Raw genomic sequence first — 14,927 nt, 5'->3', positions numbered from 1 at the left:
ATAATATATATATATATATATATATATATATATATATATTTTAATTTTTATTATTTTTTATTTTATTGTCTTCACTATATTTTTCTTATGAGTTTCTAGATTTTAATACGTTTATGCATTAATATATACCGTGCTTTTACATAAATCATGTTTTTTTATTTGTTGTTATTTTCAATGCCAGGATTTTTGTTAATTGGGGGGTGGATACCATGTGCCAGATGGCATCTGGCAATTCCTAATTGTGTATAAAATAAAATAAATATAATCGTATTGTGGCTCTTACATAACTATTAATCTCACTTCTCTTTCATTTCTTGTACCAATCCCAAACTTACCTACAGTATTACCTCTCCTATAACTGTGATTTGCACCTAAATTGTTTGATTTATAGTTTGTAACCTGAGGATTGTCTTTAAAATCAAACACATTAGTCATTAACATTTTTTGCTGCTGTTAAAAGTTGTGCAAGTGTTTATATTCCATGACAACATACTAATTATCCATAATCAGATTTTCCTGATTATGTACTCTCATTATAACTTCCTCTAGTTGCTCACACACTTCCTTGACCTACTCGTCTATATGTGCTGATGGACGCATGTAAATCTAAATCAAAGCAAGATCTCTTCATTCTGCATTTACTTTTGTCATTTATATTCATTCCAGAGACATAGCTACTGTGGTGCAGTTGGAGCAAATTGCTTCAGGTGCACGAATCATCAGGGAGCCAAGTTAGAAAGAGCAAAATATAAACTTGTAAAAACATTTATAAAATTTTTTTGGATTTAATAATTAATCAATTAACTGTTAGATTTCAATCCGTTCGGCAATTACGTATACGTTTTAAGTACTTATCACTTGCATATCTTGTTGCGACATCTGATAAAAATATTCTGGAAAAATCAGAATTGTTACAATCAGCATATCCCTTCGACATTTCGCCAAGTTTTGGATCTTGACTGCTTCAATTTAAAATGTGTTTTTTTTATACTCGGGTAAAAGAAATTATTTCTACAGGCAAAGTGCTGACCTAATTTTAATTCACATCACAGCCTCAAGTAGCTTCTCCAACATTATTGTAGCATGCCTCATTTTTTTAACTTTACTGGCGACGACAGTGACAGCAGAACAAAGTTTTTAAAACTAAAATTAATCGAAACTTATTTAAGATACAGCATGTCTTAGCTCTGACTACTATATCAATTGAAAAAAAAAAGGTTGTCAACTTGATCTGGAGAAAGTGATTGACCGATTTGCAAACGAAAAAGAAAGAAAACAATTTTGAAGTTTGTTTTATGTATTATTATGTATTTATTATTATACTAAATTTGTATACATTTTGTCAATACACTTTNCAAACACCATTGTAAAACTTCTAGGCTTATAGGAAAGCGGCGCTGAACGTCCGACGTACACCTTTTCGCGTTTAAAACTTTGGCCTCAACCTTGCTATTATGTATTTGTTATGAAACTAAAGTTGCATACATTTTGTTAATAGACTACACTTTGTATAATATGAAGTAAATATTATTAAGTACTCTGTACTTAAAGAATTACATTTTATTTTATGATTATTTTTTGTATTTATTAAATTGAATATCTTATTGTTGAAATGCTTTAATCTGAAATAAATTGTTATTAAGGTTTTAAATCGAAATAATTAGATATATGTTTTTAAATTAAATGTTCAAAATAAATTTCGCAAGACCTCTTCCGAGGAACAAGGGGTGTACCAATTCTACTTGTTCCAGGGCGCTGAATATGTAGCTATGCCACTGATTCATTCAATATATCTCCAGCATACAGATATTCTTTGTCTCACATTTTTCATTAAAATGATTCAAACTCCACTCAATCCATTCTGTAAACCAGTGTTTATTACTTTATGATCTCCGCTCTAAAAATCCTTCTATCTGGTCATTTCATTTCACTAATTCCAACTATATCAATTCTGATTCTGTTCATTTCTGAATCTCTCACAATTTAACATAAATCTTACATTCCACGTACAAATTTTACAGGAAGTTAGCTGTTTTATGACTGAGAAGTACCTGATCTGAAATCCTCTGCTGGAGATGATGCTCTGGGTAACAACAGTGTCACAATTCTGCACATGAATTATGAACTGGTTAATTTCCATACCAATTTTACTGAGAAGACAAAATAGTGGGTTTCTGTTTCCTTCCATCTCACAGTACATCAGGCATTGAGGACATTCTTTCTGTACCTGATGTTTCCAAAAATTGCCAATGTGGCCGTCAGCCATGATATGTTATATTTCCTATATTTTATGTTGTATTAGTAGTAGAGTTTCCTTTCTCTTTGTCTAAAACCGTCTAGAACTTTCTTTTCTCTAAACCTTCCTATAACTTTCTTTGTCTGAACCCCTTTTTGCCCTTGGGGGAGGATTACCCTCTTCGGAGAAATAAAGAACAAAGGAAAAGGGAGTGAGGCCCGGAAGCAAAACAGAGAGAAGGAAGATCAGATTGAGTGGAGATCTCGAGTAGGTAGGAGGGAACAGAGAGGTGCTCCTACAAGTGAAGTGATCTGGGACGAAGCGATCCAGAGAGAGAAAAAAGGAAGGACTGTAGACAAAAAGTTTACAAGTGAGAGGTAATCAAAGACAACTCAATCGGAAAGACAAAGACTGTAGACGAAAGGTCTACAAATAAGAAGTGACCTAAGAATAAAAAGTGCAGAGAGAGAGGGAGATCATCGAGGGAAGGCCTATTAGTCCGAAGTGTTCTCCAACCAAGGGCTCATCGAATCTAAACCCGGGTATTTCTACTTCTTTCCTAGTCTATCTCTATATCCTATATTCTTTCTTCTTTAGTCATAAGTTAGTGTAAGTTAGCGTAAGTTAGTTTAAGTAATTTTGGTCCTCATCAGGTTTTTGTCGCGTGGGTAATAGATAACTGTTTTCGAGGTGTACCATTGAGCACCGGTGTACGCATAAAATTCGAAAAATTGTAAAGTTGGGATCCAATAAACGAACCTGTTCAGTGAGAAAAATAATACTTTGTGTTGAGACTCTTTTTTTTGTACCATTTCGCTCGCGGGATCGCGTACCTCTCACTCTGAACACCACACCAATGATCATTGCCAATGTCATTCATCTTAGGCCACTGGTTAGTAATGGTAAGTAACGTCACACTACGGAACCTGTGACCGGTGCTCTGTGCGTATATGTTAAAATATCCTGACAAACGTTTTCGAGCGTTCCAATCGCTCTTCTTCAGGTCAACTGAAAGAATTCCCCGGACGGAGTGTATATTATTCTCTGGGATCGGGTGTCGGTTTCGAGGGGGTGGGTCTCTTCCGGTGTGTGCGGTCGTGCGGCGGGGGGAGGAAGCGGTGGGTTGGCGTCCAATAGCGATTGCCAGGCCAGAGACAAGGTTAGTTCCTCTTTCCGGTTAATGCAGGTAGTTAGCCGGTCGGCGTTGTGGATAGCCGCGGCTTCCAGCCATCTAAGCTGCTGTTGGTGGGGCGTGTTGACAATAATGGTAGCCTTCTCGAAGTGCACCTCGACTTCGGGGTCGGATGCATAAGTGGCTAGGGCTGTGGTCAGCCTGCCGTGCCGGATATCCGCTTGGTGTTCACGTAGGCGGGTGCTTAAAGAGCGTTTGGTTGAACCGATGTACAGTAGCTCCGTGTTTTGTCTATTGTCATGGAGCGGGATAGAGTAGATACCGAGGAGTCTGGTGCGATCGGGAGGGTCTTTATCGTTTCTTAGGATGCGGAAAATCGTGGGGCATCTTCTGTATGCCAGTCGAATCCCGTGCTCCTTGGCTATTCTTCTATGTATAGTCTTGAGGTGCGGGTTGTATGTGATGGGGAAATGTGTGAGAAAAAGAAAGATGATGTAATCGACAGACTACAAGCTAAGGTTAGACGTCTGGCTGACTCTAAATTGGCTAAACGCCTGGCACTCCGTGACATAGTGGTCGATTCGCCCGACGTCCCTAGGCTTTTCGCCTATGCTAAGACACATAAGACAGGCCAACAGTTACGCCCGATTGTGGACAAGGTGAGAGCGCCCACGAGAAAGTTAGAAAAAGCCATACACAACCTTCTGACTCCCCATCTGGAAGACTACCCCTACAACGTGAGTAAACCGACCGACCTCATCCGCCTCCTGCAGGACCTACCCTCCCCACCAGAGTTCATGACAGTCCTGGACTTCAAGTCTATGTACCCCTCAATAGAACTACCCCCAGCCTTCTGCTCCCTCAGAGATTTCTTGTTTAATACTGTTCAAGACCAAGCACTACACCAACAGGTACTCGAGGTGGCCCATCTGGCATGTTACGACTCCGTGTTTAAATTCGGCGACACTATCTACCGGCAAAAAAAGGGCGTACCGATGGGTAGCCCGCTCTCGGGCGACCTCTGCGAAATGGTCGTCAGGCAGCTGGAGACCAAGGCCCTCTCGCCTTTCCTTCCTAGCATCCTCGTGTATAAACGATATGTTGATGACATCCTCATCTTATGGAAGGAGATACCCGACATAGCATCCTTCGTCAGAACCGTTAACGACAACCCCTTCGGCCTGACGGTCGAGCTGGAACAAGCTAGCGCAGAGGAAGTACATTTCCTCGACATCGGAATAAAGATAGTAGGACCCACCATCCAAACAGCCGTATACCACAAGCCCTCGTCCACCCCCACGTACATACCAGCTGATTCCTGTGACCCGTTCGCATACAAGGCAGCCGCATTTAGAGCTCTTGTGGAGAGGGCGTTCTCACACTCATCCACCAAGCAAGCCCTGACGAATGAATTAGACCGCATCAAAAAAATAGCAACTGTACACGGCTTCCCGAACATAACGCACCGCTTAATTGAACAGTACCAGCACCGGAAACGCACCCTAACCGCAGCGACCGCCGCCGACCCGCAACGGGATAACCCGACACGGATCCCCATCACATACAACCCGCACCTCAAGACTATACATAGAAGAATAGCCAAAGAGCACGGGATTCGACTGGCATACAGAAGATGCCCCACGATTTTCCGCATCCTAAGAAACGATAAAGACCCTCCCGATCGCACCAGACTCCCCGGTATCTACTCTATCCCGCTCCATGACAATAGACAAAACGCAGAGCTACTGTACATCGGCTCAACCAAACGCTCTTTAAGCACCCGCCTACGTGAACACCAAGCGGATATCCGGCACGGCAGGCTGACCACAGCCCTAGCCACTTATGCATCCGACCCCGAAGTCGAGGTGCACTTCGAGAAGGCTACCATTATTGTCAACACGCCCCACCAACAGCAGCTTAGATGGCTGGAAGCCGCGGCTATCCACAACGCCGACCGGCTAACTACCTGCATTAACCGGAAAGAGGAACTAACCTTGTCTCTGGCCTGGCAATCGCTATTGGACGCCAACCCACCGCTTCCTCCCCCCGCCGCACGACCGCATGCACCGGAAGAGACCCACCCCCTCGAAACCGACACCCGATCTTAGAGAATAATATACACTCCGTTCGGGGAATTCTTTCAGTTGACCTGAAGAAGAGCGATTGGAACGCTCGAAAACGTTTGTCAGGATATTTTAACATATACGCACAGAGCACCAGTCACAGGTTCCGTAGTGTGACATCATTTTCATCCCGGTGCTGTGGATAGAATAGTTTCTGCATTTAATGGTAAGTATCCACCACCATGGTTTGGTTTCAGAGTTTTCCTTTTTCTAAGCATCTCACTTAGTCTGAAAGTCCTGCCAGTAGCTTAGCTATCATCAGCATAGCTCTTGGAGTTCTCAGAGCATGCAAGCCCTACCACCACAAAATATCAAGAAGTGGAAATACACATAGATTTATGTGATAAAAATTTGAATTTAATGTGGATAGCTAGATTAAATAAATTTTTCTATGTTAATAAATTACATAATATTTAGAGACCAACTAACATCTACAAACCCAATGTACTGTACATATGTAATACACCAACAACTACCAGATTATATCCTAGAGAGATTACCTTCCTCTAGTGACAAATTATTTAGTAATTAATTTAAAATAATCGTAATATAATAGGCCAATATAATCCTGTAGTTCTTGTAGTTCTTGACTATGTTTTTGATTATCTTCATATATACATCATTCTTTTTAATTAGGTAGGAAGTTTTTTATTTGTTAGATTTTCTTATATAAATTAAATAATATAATAAAAGAGTTGTCATCTAAATAAATTTGAGCAAGTATTGCATATTCATCAGTTATGATCTAGACTGAAATCTGTTCAAAGTTAATATTTAATACTTGTAACACCTTCTATTGCTGAGAAAACTTTATTTAAACACAAACGTTTTCAGCCTAATGGAAACACAAAGCATCCACTCGTGCCGTATGGCACAAGTGGAGGCTTCTGAGGTTAAATGGAATGAAGCAACTATTCTCAAGACCTTGCAGTCCCTATCATTGGCTTTGCAATATAAAAAGATTGAAATCTACAAAAGTAAATTAAGGGATAGCTGTATTAATGCAAGGGATGCAAATGGATTAGCTTCTGCATGGAAGTTCTTCATAAAAGAAAAATTAAAATATGCAAATTCGTAGTCCCTAATTGCCCGTACATTGTGATGCCTTTTTTATGCATTTGTTTTATTTTATTAATATTATTTATATTGTTATTTAGTATATTATTTTTGTTATTGATTTGTTAATTTATTTATTTTTTGTTTTAATTTTGAATTTATAATGGTCGAACGTTCGCTTTAATAATATTTTGAAATACGTTTGAATGCCAGTTCACCTGATGATGGTCTATTCCATTAGGCTGAAAACGTTTGTGTTTAAATAAAGTTTTTTCAGTTATAGAAGGTGTTACATGTTTTATTAAGTGTTTTTAAAAGAAGCTGAGTTTGATATTTAATTTGTTAATATTTAATAATAAAATATATTTTAGAATTGGGTTTTATTAAGTTTTAGTATGATAATCTGTAACTGTATTATATATGATGTTTTCTAAATGCAATTAATAAGAATTCTAATTAGATAAAAGGAAAACAAAAAGAATATATTAAATTAAAATTTAAACTTAACTTTTTTAACTTTGAAAAATCTGAATTTAGATTTTATTATTTATAAAAGCATGAACATGAGTACTTACATTAATGGGATAAATGTAACAATGATGTATAAGATTTATAATTATAAAGCATCATAAGTATTATTTCTCTAGTATTAAGAATTTTGTATAAAATAATTATATTTATGACATTATCACATTTATCCTATTTCACATCACATAATATTGCTTTCCAGAAAATAATAATCAATTTTTGTTTAAACAACAATATCATATAAATCAATGATTAAAATTTAGTCATAAATAGTTAAATACTAAATTAATAAAATAACAAAAGGTACCTGTCTTATGATTAATTCACCATTTGTATACTGCTTTGGCATTAAAGCATCACATAAATTCATTCTTTCGTAAGGCTAAAAAAAATTATCATTATGAATTTATAATTTCAAAAAGTTCACAAAATTATAGTGATTTAATGAAAAAATAAGTATAACCAAACTTATTAGTAGCACATTATATTTCAGAATCTGATAATATATTCTAAATATTTTGTACTGTAAATTCAGAAAGTTTAAAGATAAATTTACTATATTTTATAGTATGAAAGACACTCCCTACATCAGCACAGAAAATTTAGGAAAAAGTATTTAATATGTCTAAGCCATCCCATGCCTTTGGCACTAAGCCCCAAAATTTTTTAAACTGTATTCTGGTTTAAAAAAATGTAAAATTAAAATGCCTATTTTTATTTATCAGGGAAAAAGAGGACTTTAAACGAAATCATTTACCATTTAAATATTCTACACAAATACATGCAAAAGCTACTTAGCTATAGCAATAAATATTTTTATTAAACTTATTATTAATTAAAGAGTTGGGCTAGGTAGATGTTACATGTAGCTTACCAAAGGCCTTTCGGGGAATTCATTAGTCTATGAGAGATTGCAACTTCACAATTCCATATGTACTCAATCAATTATCCTACTCTGCTTTGTTCCTAAAGTTGAAGTTTGCCCTGAATGGGTAGCACAGTTTGGACTTTGAGGGCATTAAGAGTAATGTTATGAGAATTTTAAGCAACTTAACTTGTGATGATATTTTGAAAATGTTTGACTGATGTATGATTGTTGCAAGGAATGCATCAATGTCAGAGGGAAATATGTTCAATAAAAATAAAATTTCACTCAAATGTATTGATTCTATGTTTTCTTATTGCAAAAATTCAGTTGACATGCTATGTGTAAAATTTTTTATAACATATTCAAAATCATTTATGATATAATTTTTAAAACAAAAATAATATTTAAATAGAAGAATCCCTTTTAAAAAATCTTCTTAAAAAATTAAAACTTTAAGGGGTAATACTGAATACCATTGCCATTTTCTATCTATAACTGCATTTTATCAGAGACAAAAACTACTAAGGGTTACAATTGTTAGTCTTTATTACACAATGCATTTTGGGTGCAAAATTTTGTTTCACTTGCATCCCTCTTTGGGTATATATATATATATATATTTGTTACTTATACTAGAAGAATCCCTTTTAACATTCACAAGATAAAAAGGTAATGAGTGTTTTTGTGTCTTTTTTTGCTTTCTGCACTGTCATGCAAACACCTAAAGCCCAATTTTAAATCTGCTTCAATTTTAAGCTGTTGATATTTGAGAAAATATTAAATGGGGGTCCACTTCATAACGATAATCATTATTACATCATCCAAACTGTATAACAGCAGTAAGTTTCTAATTATTAATAAACTGGAAACTTAAAATTATTATATTCAGTGAATTATAAAAATTTATAAAAATTTTAAGAATTATCATCGTATAAAATCAAATAAAACAATTATTTAATAATGATATAAATGTCTCATAAGCATTGAATGGATTTTACAATATAATATTAAAATTAATAAATAAATTTATCAAAATAATCATGCATAATTAATATTCTATTAATCTTTACAATATTTTTAAAGTATATATAAATATACTTTAAGAATATTTTAAAAGAGATAAGTAAATAATAAATTATAACATTGTAAATATTGAATAATATATAAATACCTCTAAGGATTTTAACATTGGTACACTTTCCAAAAGTTGCTCATATTCTTTTCGTTTTTTAAAAGCATTTTTTAAAACAATACGACGAAATGTTTGTCTATTCTGAATTTAATTAATAAAATAAAATATGTTCTTAGATATTTAATAAAATCATTATATACATAAAAATGGCAAACAAATACCATAGCCCAGAGAGATCCATTAGTAACTGCTTCTACAGTGGCAGCACGAGGCATGTTGTACATCAATGCTAATTCGCCAAAACTTCCAGAATCTTCATATTTTCCTACCATATTTCCTTTTTCATCTTTATCAGTAGAAACAAATACATGGTAAAGACCACTAAAATAAAAACAGTGTTTTAAAATGCTATTATATACAAAAAATGTAATTAATTTCAAATAAAATTTTATCAAAATAATTTATGCACATTAAAAATCAGTTGTAGTAAATTTGAAATGCAAAAATTCTCACACATATAATTTTATTTGATTCTTAAACTTATATAAACAATTTTGATTTAAAAATAGATTATATTTGAGTGTTTATTTAAAAAATTAAATTTTGAAATAATTCAAGATTTCAATTGTAATTTTCATTTAAATATTTATAGGAAGACAATGCTACTATATAGTATTTATTTCAGAAATACTATATAAAATAGTTCTTAAATATTTAAATCCAATTTTAATAAAAGATTAAAACAATAATATTCTCATTATATCTTACACAATATTTAAAAAAACACTTTAAAATATTGTTGAATAATAGACAAGTTTATAATTATTTAGGCATGGTCTATCATTCAGAATATAGTCATCAATATAACCCATTTTTGAATAAATTGCAAATATATTTTGGAATTTATCATATGGAAAATTTGTTGCTGTCATTGATTATAATTGCATGTCATCACTTTTTAAGTTTTAACATTTTGAATATTTTTGTTCAAAGAGAAATTATAAATTCAAAAATATTTATATGTAAATGCTAATCTTTTCCTATTGATTGTTTAAGAAACAATTTTATAATATATTATTATATCGTATAATTCTGCAAATTTCAAAATCATCACAAATTTGCAAAATTGAATTATTTTTCTTGTAATAAAATTTTTACATATTTGTATTTATGTTTGTTACATCAATATCTATATCCAATATTTTAAATAAAANCTTGAATATAGTTATTGTACAATAAGGTCCAAAATGCATTCATTTTTAAAATAATAAAGTGATTTTCTAAGGCTAATCTGATGTCCTGTGGTGGTGTAATAAGTCTAGCAATAGAGAAAGGCCAATTTAGTGCTTACAAGCTAAGGTAAAATTTTTGTTAAATCTGACTCCATTCAAGATGTGACATGATCCCCTCTATCTCCCATCCTGACCTTTAACTACCAAAATTTAATAGTATCAATACCCCTTACATACAAGTTACTATGCCAAATTTCACTTCTTAATCTTTACCCTATCTCAAGATATTAAATGAAATAGATGCCAACACATGTACACATATCCCAGGAATCAGTTTTTTGACTTTTTGGGTTTAGAGGGTCTCAAAATGTTGACATTTCAAAAACCTGGAGGGTCAAATCTGACAATTATAATAATATGTTTTAACAGTTGAGAAAGTAAAACTAAATAAATATGTAACTTGTTTAGCAATATATATATATATAATATATATATATATATATGTGTGTGTGTGTGTTTGTGTCGTGCGTACACGTAGCGTTGAACATTATATTAACATGCGATTAGTCATCGTTTCTTTGCTTACTAGATATTTCGTAGCAAAATAGAACTGACAATGAGTTATCTTGAACTACACTTAAGTAAATTTCCAAGAAAATGACTAAAGACCCTAAACTTTGCAACACCCCAATCGTGGCACAGTGGCACCCCGGTTGAAAAACACTGCAATATTTAATGTACACATACACTCACACATTAGCATCAGCATAATTCATTTTGAAAATATATACATTTGTGTCTGAATATAGCATAATTCTCTAATGCATTGAGAGAGCAAAAATAAATACAAATTTTCTGCAATTTATTTTCAATGTTTCTAGACAATAAAAGTACCCATAATGTAGTTCAGTGTTCCACTGAAAAGCACAAGTTTTTTCAAAAATACAGGCTCCATAAATACAGTACCATGGTACTGACAATAATAATGCCACAAAGATGCTGCATAAATATTTTATAAAAAGAAGAATTATTGGAAGTCTAGAACAAGAGCTACAGAAGAAACTTTTAGTAGAGTGCAGCTAGCACTGGCTAAAAAGTGATATAAATTAAATTTATATATTTATTAAGATATGAAACAATCTCTATATTTTTCTTACATAAAAAAAATTCCAGTAACAAGTTGCATAACTTTCCTAGTGAAAAATACTTGAGTTTAATTTAAGCAACACTCAGACCCATTAGCACAAAGTTAAAATTGTGTGTGGTGCCACTGTTATAAAATTTTTATTAAAAATAGCTTTTATATTATTAATTACTATAAAAAAAATACAGTGGAACCTTGCTTAAGAAGCACCTCACATAATGAGCAAAACAAATTGTAAAAAAATTGACTCGCTTAATGAGTGATGTTTCGCATAACGAGTGCGAGAAAGGAAATCCTGGATTGTGCACATGTTCCATCAGTCTGTGTTTAGCACTCGTTCCGCTAGTATCTTAGTGTCACTCATGATTACACATTTTTCCAAACTTGTGTTCACACATATTACGTATAAACATTGACAATCATAACCCGTTATATAATAAACACGCCATCTCTTACTAAATTTAATGACCAATTCCAAATTAAATTTTAAAAATATCTAAATTAAAAATTAATTATTTATAATTATTAAATTTAATATGAGATGTCAGCATAACTGCCTGCCTCTAGTCAAATTAATTAATTTCTAATATTTAATTATAACCCAAGAATTTAACATATCATTTGGCATCTTCATCAGACACATTATCTGTGACTTTGTTTTCTGCAAATGGAATTTGCATTCCAGGTTGGTTCATTCTGTGCTATAAGAAAAGATGAAGATGATTCACGCTTCTTATCAATGTATATTGTGTAATTTTCTTTTAATAAACATTATACATAAAATATTTGAGTATTTTTTTGGATTGGAACACATTATTGTATTTTACATTAATTTCTATGGAAAAAATTGTTTCACTTAACGAGTGTTTCGCATTACAAGAAAGATTCTGGAACGAATTATGCTCGTTAATTTCATTGTAATGCTTAATTTTGAAGATTGAGATCAGTTATTAAAAAATTGTAAATGCTAGAAACAAGTAAAATTTTTTACTATGATATTCTTCTTGTCTAGTCTTTGTATTAGCTTGTAAGCACTTTACCAATCATCGCAATTTCACTGTATTTTTCATAAATGTGCTAACATCAATCTCAAAATTATGTAAGTTGAATTACAACCTGAAAAACTTTTTTACTGTTAATATAATCTAACTTATATGTTTTTTCTTGAATATAGTTATTGTACAATAAGGTCCAAAATGCATTCATTTTTAAAATAATAAAGTGATTTTCTAAGGCTAATCTGATGTCCTGTGGTGGTGTAATAAGTCTAGCAATAGAGAAAGGCCAATTTAGTGCTTACAAGCTAAGGTAAAATTTTTGTTAAATCTGACTCCATTCAAGATGTGACATGATCCCCTCTATCTCCCATCCTGACCTTTAACTACCAAAATTTAATAGTATCAATACCCCTTACATACAAGTTACTATGCCAAATTTCACTTCTTAATCTTTACCCTATCTCAAGATATTAAATGAAATAGATGCCAACACATGTACACATATCCCAGGAATCAGTTTTTTGACTTTTTGGGTTTAGAGGGTCTCAAAATGTTGACATTTCAAAAACCTGGAGGGTCAAATCTGACAATTATAATAATATGTTTTAACAGTTGAGAAAGTAAAACTAAATAAATAAATATGTAACTTGTTTAGCAATATATATATATATAATATATATATATATATATGTGTGTGTGTGTGTGTTTGTGTATATGTATATGCTTATGTTTCTGATTTAAATTTTAAGCTTCTTTAATTTTTAGCAGGGAAGGAAAATAGGTGGGCCATGATCTACTCAGCCTCTAATTCTAGAGCCTCTGCAGAAGCATGCCAGTCACAGATAGATGTTTACAGGCCTCTAATTGTGTTGTAGAACATCATATGCAGGCTTTGGGCCAGATTTCAAAGAACAGGTGCTGGACATCAATCCAGAAGAGTTACCATCCATCAACAAGACATATCTGACATTAACAGCATATCATAAAAAAAGAATATGTGGCAGGCAGCTCTCAGAAGAGCTGTCTATTGCTATTGTTGTTAGTTTCACAAAAAATGTCTACAGAATGCAGTCTTTTTGCCAGATGTCCAGTATGTTACATTTCATTGCTCCTGTGCATAGAACAGCACATTTAATACGTAAAGTGTCAAGAACATTGACGTTGGAATTCGAATGAATGGGGCAATGTTCTGTGCACTGATGAGTCTAGGTACTGTCTACAGAATGTTTAGAATCTAAGAGAGTGAGGAACTTGATAGATGTCCCGTGAACATCATGGAATCAGTTTGAATGATACCACCAATTTGCAAGGGGTGGCATTATTTTTAATAACTGACTAAGTTCCATGTTTTGTAAGGGCTACCATTATCATAAGAAGGTACAGTGACACGGATTTGGAACCATATACGAGACTTTTCCAAGGCACTGTGGGTGCAGATTTCACTTTTATTGACAATGCCCATACACACAGAGCTGCACTCTTGACAGTGAAGATATTTGTCTTTTAATGTTGCTAGCATGATCTCCAGATCTAAATCTGCAGAATATATATGGTATGCTCTAGGGGAACAAGTTGCATCTGATCAGCTTCCACCAAGAACACTCCAAGATGTTCTTCTTCAAGAATTGTTCTGGTAACAAGAAATACCTTGTAAACTAAACAGCATATGGCATTGAAATTTGAAATGTGAATATGAAGACACATTACAGAATTTTTCAGAATTGTCAAATTCATGAAAAATCAACAAAAATTGTCACCTTACACATGTATGCATATTAAAATAAGTGCATCTGATCATGGGCATTCAAACTAGATAGCTAACTTTTTTGATTTTCAAAAATATGTAACAAAAGTCAAAATTTATTAAAATTTTGACAGCGGAGACAGAGCAAAAACAGTATTGTCCCATTCAAAACAGTACATGCGGTCAGTCTACTCATAACAGATGGTGTCACACATAATTTTAACTTTGTATATTTTGAGTGCCAGGAAAGTTTTACAAGAGCTATTGTCAGCTTTTAATATCTGATATTATTCAGTTTGTCATTGAATAAATATCGAAAACTTATATAAATATAAATATATATTTATACAAATTTGAATTTTAATGTTCCATTATAATGTAAATAAATACATAATTCATTTAATTTTCAATGAAATGTAGTTAAAATATTGAAAATTTTAACAATTTAAATTTTAAAAACTGTTCACATACTGCTGAATTATGTAGAAATTATCTCCATCATCACCTTGCTTAATAACAATATCTCCTGGTTGCACCTAAATATATATACACATGAAAAATTAATACTAAGAATATATTTTTAAAAAATTATAAAATATAAATACAAATTACTGTATAAATTGAGTTTAAATAAATATAATATGAATCTTGATTAAACAATATATTACCTTTCTTTCAAACATAGCATCTAAAACTTCTTGCATCTGTTCCTGAAAACAGTTTATATAGTAGAA

General features: G+C 32.8%; 1 protein-coding gene across 1 annotated transcript in view; it reads right to left on the bottom strand.

Moving 5' to 3' along the window:
• Positions 1–14,927, bottom strand: part of LOC111641859 (cAMP-dependent protein kinase type II regulatory subunit-like) — a 111,041-nt gene that overhangs the window by 16,315 nt on the left and 79,799 nt on the right. Inside the window, exons 5-9 of the mRNA XM_023388107.1 lie at positions 14,862–14,903; positions 14,665–14,729; positions 9,297–9,456; positions 9,115–9,216; positions 7,383–7,457 (exon numbers count right to left, since the gene is read on the bottom strand). Of these exons, the coding sequence (XP_023243875.1) occupies positions 7,383–7,457; positions 9,115–9,216; positions 9,297–9,456; positions 14,665–14,729; positions 14,862–14,903 (444 nt within the window). The remainder of the gene's footprint in view (positions 1–7,382; positions 7,458–9,114; positions 9,217–9,296; positions 9,457–14,664; positions 14,730–14,861; positions 14,904–14,927) is intronic.

Source organism: Centruroides sculpturatus, unplaced genomic scaffold (assembly GCF_000671375.1).
Source record: "Centruroides sculpturatus isolate CEXI.00-Female unplaced genomic scaffold, Cexi_2.0 scaffold1546, whole genome shotgun sequence".
Taxonomy (NCBI): Eukaryota; Metazoa; Arthropoda; class Arachnida; order Scorpiones; family Buthidae; genus Centruroides; species Centruroides sculpturatus.
This window is presented reverse-complemented; position numbering and strand designations above follow the sequence as displayed.